Genomic DNA, 9,527 nt, shown 5'->3' with positions numbered 1-9,527 from the left:
GATGTCTATTTCCAGTCTTTACCAATTTGTCATGCGATTTTCAGGAAGTCACCTCTTTCCAATCATTTATCCAGGTTTAGGAAAGCCCTACCTGCATTTTGTAAAGCCCTACCTGCAACATTGTAAAGAGCAATATTGCATAGAAACCTGGAATGTTAGGTCCATGAATCAAGGTAAATTCAGCTCAGTTCAGTTCAGTCACTCAGTCGTGTCTGATTCCTTGCGACCCCATGAATTGCAGCACGCCAGGCCTCCTTGTCCATCAACAACTCCTGGAGTTTACATAAACTCATGTCCATCAAGTTGGTGATGCCATCCAGCCATCTTATCCTCCGTTGTCCCCATCTCCTCCCACCTTCAATCTTTCCCAGCATCAGGGTCTTTTCCAATGAGTCAACTCTTCCCATGAGGTGGCCAAAGTATTGGAGTTTCAGCTTTAGTATTAGTCCTTCCAATGAACACCCAGGACTGATCTCGTTTAGGATGGACTGGTTGTAAATTGGAAGTGGTCAAAAAGGAGATGGCAAGAGTGAACATCGACGTTTTAGGAATCAGTGAACTAAAATGGAATGGGTGAATTTAACTCAGATGACCGTTTTATCTACTACTGTGGGCAAGAATCCCTTCGAAGAAATGGAGTAGTCATCATCGTCAACAAAAGAGTCTGAAATGTGGTACTTGGATGCAATCTCAAAAATGACAGAATGATCTCTATTTGTTTCCAAGGCAAACCATTCAATATCACAGTAATCCAAGTCTATGCCCCAACCATTAGGCTGAAGAAGCTGAAGCTGAACAGTTCTATGAAGACCTACAAGACCTTTTAGAACTAACACCCCCAAAAGATGTCCTTTTCATTATAGGCAACTGGAATGCAAAAGTAAGAAGTCAAGGAATACCTGGAGTAACGGGCAAATTTGGCCCTGGAGTACAGAATGAAACAGGGCAAAGGCTAACAGAGTTTTGCCAAGAGAACGCACTGGTCATAGCAAACACCCTCTTCTAACAGTATGAGGGAAGACTCTACACATGGACATCACCAGATGCTCAACACTGAAATCAGATTGATTATATTCTTTGCAGCCAAAGATGGAGAAGCTCTGTACAGTCAGCAAAAACAAGACCAGGAGCTGACTGGCTCAAATCATGAACTCCTTATTGCCAAATTCAGGCTTAAATTGAAGAAAGTAGGGAAAACCATTAGACCATTCAGGTATGACCTAAATCAAATCCCTTACAATGAAAGTGACAAATAGATTCAAGGGATTAGATCTGATAGACAAAGAGTTGCCTGAAGGACTATGGATGGAGGTTCGGAGGTTCGTGACATTGTACAGGAGGCAGTGATCAAGACCATCCCCAAGAAAAAGAAATGCAAAAAGGCAAAATGGTTGTCTGAGGAGGCCTTACAAACAGCTATGAAAAGAAGAGAAGCTAAAGGCAAAGGAGAAAAGGAAACATATACCCATTTGAATGCAGAGTTCCAAAGAATAGCAAGGAGAGATAAGAAAGCCTTCCTCAAGTGATCAATGCAAAGAAATAAAGGAAAATAATAGAATGGGAAAGACTAGAGATCTCTTCAAGAAAATTAGAGATACCAAGGGAACATTTCATGCAAAGATGGGCACAATAAAGGACAGAAATGGTAGGGACCGAACAGAAGCAGAAGATACTAAGAAGAGGTGGCAAGAATACACAGAAGAACTATGCAAAAAAGATCTTCTTGACCCAGATAACCACAATGGTGTGATCACTCACCTAGAGCCAGGCATCCTGGAATGTGAAGTCAAGTGGGCCTTAGGAAGCATCACTACGAACAAAGCTAGTGGAGGTGATGGAATTCCAGTTGAGCTATTTAAAATCCTAAAAAATAATGCTAGTGCTGCCCTCAATATGCCAACAAATTTGGAAAACACAGCAGTGGCCACAGGACTGGAAAAGGTCAGTTTTCATTCCAATCCCAAAGAAAGGGAATGCCAAAGAATGCTCAGACTACCATCAATTGCACTCATCTCACACACATGCCAAATAATGCTCTAAATTCTCCAAGCCAGGCTTCAACAGTATGTGAACTATGAACTTCCATGTGTTCAAGCTGGATTGAGAAAAGGCAGAGGAGCTACGTATCAAATTGCCAACATCTACTGGATCATCAAAAAAGCAAGAGAGTTCCAGAAAAACATCTATTTCTGCTTTATTGACTATGCCAAAGCCTTTGACTGTGTGGATCACAACAATCGGTGGAAAATTCTTCAAGAGATGGGCATAGCAGACCAGCTGACCTGCCTCCTGAGGACAGAAATGAGTACGTCAGGAAAGGAGTACGTCAAGGTTGTATATTGTCACCCTGCTTATTTAACTTACATGCAGAGTACATCATGAGAAACACTGGGCTGGATGAAGCACAAGCTGGAATCAAGATTGCTGGGAGAAATATCAATAACCTCAGATATGCAGATGATACCACCCTTATGGCAGAAAGTGAAGAGGAACTAAAGAGCCTCTTGATGAAAGTGGAAGAGAGTGAAAAAGTTGGCTTAAAGCTCAACATTCAGAAAACGAAGATCATGGCATCCAGTCCCATCACTTCATGGCAAATAGATGGGGCAACAGTGGAAACAGTGGCTGACTTTATATTTTTGGGCTCCAAAATCACTGCAGATGGTGACTTCAGCCATGAAATTAAGAGATGCTTGCTCCTTGGAAGAAAAGTTATGACCAACCTAGACAGCTTTTAAAAAGCAGGACATTACTTTGCCAACAAAGGTCCGTCTAGTCAAAGCAATGGTTTTTCCAGTAGTCATGTATGGATGTGAGAGTTGGATTATAAAGAAAGCTGAGCATCAAAGAATTGATGCTTTTGCACTGTGGTGTTGGAGAAGACTCTTGAGAATTCCTTGGACTTCAAGGAGATCCAACCAGTCCATCCTAGGGGAAATCAGTCCTGAATATTTATTGCAAGGACTGATGTTGAAGCTGAAATTTCAATACTTTGGCCACATGATGAGAAGAATTGACTCATTTGAAAATACCCTGATGCTGGGAAAGATTGAAGGCAGAAGGAGGAGATGACAGAGGATGAGATGATTGGATGGCATCACTGACTCAATGGACATGAGTTTGAGTAAACTCTGGGAGTTGGTGATTGACAGGGAGGCCTGCTGTGCTGCAGTCCATGGGGTCGAAAAGAGTCAGACACGATTAAGCGACTGAACTGAACCTGCATTTTGCATGAAATGATTGTGATATTATCTTCTGCAACGTAGTCTCAGGCAGTTTTCAGATTACTTTTTTAAAAGTGTATTTGTTATTGAAGTATAGTTGAATTACAATGTTATGTTAATTACTGTGTACTCTGCATGCGTGCTCAGTCATATCCTACTATTTGGGATGCCATGGACTGTTGTCCACCAGGCTCTTCTGTCCATGGGATTTCCCAGGCAAGAATACTGGAGTGAGTTCCATTTCCTTTTCCAGGGATCAAACCCACATTTCTGTGTCTCCCGAATTGGCAGGCAGATTTTTTACCACTAGAGTTAACCTGAGTGTTAATTACTGCTGTACAGTGAAGCCTCTCAGTTATACATACATGTACATTTTTTCATGTTCTTTTCATTATGGTTTATCACAGAATATTGAATATAGTCCCAGATGCTATACAGTAGGAGCTTGTTTTCTATCCATTCTATTAGATTACTTTTTATAACATTACTACCCTAGTAGTTCAGTTATAAATTTTTTCTTCTCATCTGCCTTTTAAGCTAGTACGTGCAGTTTATGGCTCAGAAGAAGATGGATGTCTAGGACCCCATGAGTTTAATAGAATAAAAGGCATACTAGTTTAAAGAAATAGGAATTGTTTTTGTTGTATTTCTGTTTAGACTTTGTTCTATGCAATTTTTACCTAGGACACTTTTTTTTTTTTTTTTATCTTTTAATGCTTCTTGAGCCTATCCTTTTTTTAAAGACACTGCGCATAACATTTTAAATTTTAACTTATGTATAATATGTTATGTATAATATACTTATAGTTAAGTGCATGTATTATATTTGTAAAATTTGATGAATTTCCACAAACTGAACACATCTGTATAATAGGAATTCAGATCAAGACCATCACCCTAGAGCTCCTTTCTTTCTTCCTTTCTCAACTAGTCACCACACAACCATTCTTCTGACTTCTGACATCAAAGATTAGTTTTGCCTAATTCCTAAACATATTTTTACAGCTACATAAAATTCTGTAATTTTTAAATACTGAACTTATTTATTTCTTCTTCATTGATGATGTTTCTGAGTTTTCCTAACTATAAGTAAAACTACTAGGGAATGTGTATTTTGTCTAATAATTTTTCCAGGAGTAATGATCCTCAGTGGAATGGCATGATCATTTCAGAGATTGTTTGTGTATGTTACCAATTTGCTTTTTTAAATAGTTAATCTCAGTTAATACTCCCACCAATTGGATTCCTTTTTCTTTTATAATTCCCTAACAAATGTTGGGTATTCTTAATTTTGTTTAAAATTCACTAAATTGATAGATGAGAAATGGTATGGAAAATAGAATTTTGAACTCACTTTACTTGTCTTATGTATTGTAGGGAATCATGAATATATTAATAAAAATTTCCACTCAAAATGCTTTTAGATACTAGGCTCTACATGTTGAGACTGTATGACTCTGATAAGCATTAAATAATGCAGAACTTTCAGTACTGCTTTTCTGTGTAGAATTTTGATAAGCTGCTTTATTTCTGTATTTCTTTGGACTTTAATTTCTACATCTGTAAAATGATGAAATTGGACTTAGTTATGTAGTATAAGACTCTGGGTAATTATCAGGAATATATAGCTCTGATATTAGATCAGTTTATGGAATAGAAGAGAATATATATATATGAAATTTTATATGCACATATTTTATATAAACAAAACATAAAGAAATATATCTTATATGAAATAAAAAACAGTGTTCTAATCTATTGAAGTATGGGAGATGATAGATTTATAAAGAGGGAAACAGAGCTCTGTGGTATAGAATACTGAAGAGGCCATTTAATCCAGCTTGTAGTTTCAGGGACAGGGTGTGAATGTATTCGTTAAATGCTTTGCTTTCCAAGATTAAATACTAGCTCTTCTGTGCCTGAGTTTCCTCATCTGTAAAATGGGGATAATATTAGTATAAATTCCTATTTCTTGGTGGTGGTTTGAGATTTAAAATTGCTGCTCTACATAAAGTCCTTAAACAGTACCTGTCACATAGAAAGCCCTGCATACCAGAGGTTATGCCTTAGCCAAAGTAGTGCATTCTAGGTCAATAGAAGAGCAAGGGCAAGTCATGGAACTTTGACACATGAAGGGCACTGTAGGTGATCCAGAATTTCTAGAATACAAAATGTGTAGAGGTCAAAGAAGTGAAGTGAAGTCACTCAGTCGTGTCTGACTCTTTGCGACCCCATGGACTGTAGCCCGCCAGGCTCCTCTACCCATGGAATTTTCTAGGCAAGAGTACTGGAGTGGGTCAAAGGCAGAGGTAATTCTGAGAGATAAGCAGGATCAGGGCATAGGGGGCTTAAATGTCTGTTTTATTTACCCCTTTTTTCTCCAGCATCCAGTATAATGCCTGTCATAATATAGATGTTAAATAAAAACCTTCTGAGTGAAAAATTAATTTGGAGGCTATGCTGCATCCTCTACGTGATGCATCGCCTTTGAAAAATCTTCACAGTGTGACATGATCACCTCTGCATTGGTGTCAGGGTGCAGAATGGATGAGAGGGGGCTGAAGACTGGTCAGCACAACCTGCTGAGAGGCTCTTGAGGAAGAGGACTAGACTAGAACAATGACAGTAGTTTTGGACACGAGGGACCAAAGTTATAAAATATTATGTGTAGGGAACAGAAAAGGAGAAGAAATCATACTTATATACTGCTTTTTCTCTTTTTCTTTCTCACCAGTAAGCTCCTGTTTTGCCAGTCTTGCAAATACATATGCACTGTGCTTCTTTTTCTAGGTCAGTTCTTGTTCTTGTTTGGCGTGTTCCATGTTCCATCATGTTGAGGGCTAAGACTCGGCTTTTTTTGCTTTCACCACATCACCTGAGGCAGCTGAAAGGGTCCTCAGGCTCCAGGCTTATCTGGCAACGACTTCTGCATCAGCAACAGCCCCTTCATCCAGAATGGGCTGCCTTGGCTAAAAAGCAGTTGAAAGGCAAAAACCCAGAAGAACTAATATGGCACACCCCAGAGGGGATCTCCATAAAGCCCTTATATTCCAGCCGGGATACCAAGGACTTCCCTGAAGAACTTCCAGGCATGAAGCCATTCACGCGCGGACCGTATCCCACCATGTACACTTTCAGGCCCTGGACCATCCGCCAGTATGCTGGTTTCAGTACTGTGGAAGAGAGCAATAAGTTCTATAAGGACAATATTAAGGGTGAGATTTTAATGTGAGACATAGTATTTATGATCAAATATAACACTTCCTCATCTTGGCTTTTTGAAGGGAGACTAGTTAATCTCAATAGAGCTAATAGTCACTTTATAATCTAGTAGTCAAGGCTATACTCTCAAAAAAAAAAAAAGAATGTTTTTCAATTTACATGGTCAAAAAAATAGATAACCCAGAATAAAGTGCTCAATTCCTGAAAGAAAACAATACCTAAATGCACATTGTATAAAAGGAATTAGGTGAAGTTATATGAAGAAAATTCTGAGACATTGGCTTTGCCTTTGAAAAGCTTTTAATTAAAACTGTCAGGATAGGAATGGGAGGGGAAAATGGTTTATGAGACGACCAAAGAAAGGAATAAACAAAAATGTGGTACCGATTTTAGTTTTTTGAGTGTTTTTTATAATTCTATTTCCCATTAAATTTCAATGGCCAAGACAAGAGCAAAAATAAATGAGCATACAAGTACTAAATAATGTTAACTGTATATAAACAGCCATATCTTCCCATGAATCTTAAGAATATTTCTATCAAAAATTGTTAAGATAAAATCCTCAGATGGACATGAGATCAATATGTTTTATTCCTTCTAGTCTTTATTATAGTGAAGTCTGGAATTCACTTTGTGTGTTTTTCAGTACATGGGAAACAACAGACTCTTAGGAACTAAAGTGTCTTTATGTAAGTTTGTTTTGAGCATAAAGATTGTTTATTATCAAAGTAGACTGTGATGAGATGAATCAGTACTTTTATTTTTTTTTTTTTTTTTTTTTTTTTTTTTTAATTTTAAAATCTTTAATTCTTACATGCATTCCCAAACATGACCCCCCCTCCCACCTCCCTCCCCACAACATCTCTCTGGGTCATCCCCATGTACCAGCCCCAAGCATGCTGCATCCTGCGTCAGACATAGACTGGCGATTCAATTCTTACATGATAGTATACATGTTAGAATTCCCATTCTCCCAAATCATCCCACCCTCTCCCTCTCCCTCTGAGACCAAAAGTCCGTTATACCCATCTGTGTCTTTTTTCCTGACTTGCATACAGGGTCGTCATTGCCATCTTTTTAGTAGTGTTAAAATCAGTTTACTTTGATGCCAGACTGTTTAATCCTACCTTATTTTTCTCTATATATTTAGCTGGTCAACAAGGATTATCAGTTGCCTTTGATCTGGCAACACATCGTGGCTATGATTCAGACAACCCTCGAGTTCGTGGTGATGTTGGAATGGCTGGAGTTGCTATTGACACTGTGGAAGATACCAAAATTCTTTTTGATGGAATTCCTTTAGAAAAAATGTCAGTTTCCATGACCATGAATGGAGCAGTTATTCCAGTTCTTGCAACTTTTATAGTAACTGGAGAAGAGCAAGGCGTACCTAAAGAGAAACTTACTGGTACAATCCAAAATGATATATTAAAGGAATTTATGGTCAGAAATACTTATATTTTTCCTCCAGAACCATCCATGAAAATTATTGCTGACATCTTCCAATATACAGCAAAGGTATCCTTTGTTATTATAGGTTTTACTATTGTTCTTAGACTGTAGGAATTTTTATAAAATGCCATAACCTAATTTGAATTTGGTAATTGAGTCTGAGTAGTAGTTATAGTATAGTCAGGATGTGGGATTTGTGTTTGTATGTATATTGTTAGCTTTTATTTTTTAGTCTTTAATGTACTAGTTTTATGGTCTGTCATTACTTATAGGAGTCTGAACAGTAGGCCTTTATTGTATTTTCTTTATTGTTAAAATTTTTATTCTCTGATAATTGTTAGAATCAGGGAGGGCTCATTATTTACACTTCTTTATTTCTCTCCAGATTTCAGAATCAATTGTGAATAGATACTGGTGTCAGATAGATGAGAATCAAAATAGCAACTTTGTTTCTGCAAGAAAACTGGATTAGAAGATATCACTTGTATCTGCAACTACAATAAGATCCTTAATATTTCACCCCTGAAGTAGGTTCATTTTCCCCAGAGTGGTAGGAAAAGAAGGTTCTTAGTATTTCTATATTAGCAAACCTTCAACAGGGAAACATAAAGCTTCTTCATTTCCTCTAAGTAATTCATTTATACTTTCCCCTGTCATTCACACTTTACTTTTTGCTGACAGTGCTCTTCTCTTATCTACCTTAAAATTAGACCATTATTTCACAGTAAAGGGCAGTCATTCTGTAATCAAAACTTTTTTTTTTTTAATCTCTTTACCTCTTATAATTGCCATTCTCTCAGTACCCTTGCTAGTATTGCCTACTCTCCTCATTTGATATTTAACCTTTACACTTTTCCTTTTTTTTTTTCATAGATTCCATCTGCCCATGTGAATTGTTTAGAATTATACATTCCTATCACCTTTTTCAATTTCACAAACATGCATAGGAGGATTAGTTGAGCCGTATATGACAAACACACACACAAATAGCAGTATCTTTAAGTAAATGAAGATTCTAAGAGAAGTTCTCTTTCATCTAAGAGAAGTTGGAAGGTAGGCTGTCAAGGTCTTGGTTATATGGAAGCTCCACAGCCATAAGGATTCCTGTGTCCTTTCATTTGGCTTTCTCCTCTATTTTTAGTGTGCCAACTCATGATTAAGGAAGTAGGGAGGCGGACTTTGTTTGGGGAGAGGGACGCCACCCCTCTGGTTAAAGGTGAGCTTCCAGAAGGAAAAAACCAAACTTCCACTTATATCTCAGTGGACACACAGAGAGGAGGTTGGAAATGTAGAACACATTGGCACTCTGACTGCATGGTTCATATACAAGAGGAGAATGGAGAATGATTCTTGGGGTAGATAGTAGCAATCTGCTATTATGGACTTGGACTTTTAACCTTGTGAAAGACTCTAATGTCACCTGCAAGTTCAAAATCGCTTTATATAATTCTTCATGTAAGTGATAAATGTGCTAGTTTCATATATTGATGAAATATGTTATATTGAAGTACTTTGTAAGCTTTTATGTTATTCCTTTAAAAAAATTTACTTGTGGCAAAACACATATAACATAAAATTTACCATCTGAGTCATTTCCAAATAAACCATTCAGTGGTTTTAAGTCCATTC

At 37.6% G+C, this 9,527-nt stretch overlaps 1 protein-coding gene and 1 long non-coding RNA gene across 4 annotated transcripts in view; both read left to right on the top strand.

The window, feature by feature from the left end:
• MMUT (methylmalonyl-CoA mutase) overlaps positions 1-9,527 on the top strand; it is a 41,406-nt gene that overhangs the window by 1,614 nt on the left and 30,265 nt on the right. For all 3 annotated transcript variants that reach the window (XM_069563144.1, XM_069563146.1, XM_069563145.1), the window contains exons 2-3: positions 6,015-6,439; positions 7,597-7,964. In XM_069563144.1, coding sequence (XP_069419245.1) covers positions 6,055-6,439; positions 7,597-7,964 — 753 coding nt within the window. In that variant the 5' untranslated portion in view covers positions 6,015-6,054. The remainder of the gene's footprint in view (positions 1-6,014; positions 6,440-7,596; positions 7,965-9,527) is intronic.
• On the top strand, positions 8,284-9,114 carry LOC138425360 (uncharacterized). The gene is made up of 3 exons (XR_011251186.1): positions 8,284-8,425; positions 8,772-8,951; positions 9,040-9,114. It is a non-coding gene; the product is annotated as an uncharacterized lncRNA (long non-coding RNA).

Source organism: Ovis canadensis, chromosome 20 (assembly GCF_042477335.2).
Source record: "Ovis canadensis isolate MfBH-ARS-UI-01 breed Bighorn chromosome 20, ARS-UI_OviCan_v2, whole genome shotgun sequence".
Lineage (NCBI taxonomy): Eukaryota > Metazoa > Chordata > Mammalia > Artiodactyla > Bovidae > Ovis > Ovis canadensis.
Note: the sequence above shows the minus strand (reverse complement) of the source record. Positions and strands in the feature narration are given on the sequence as shown.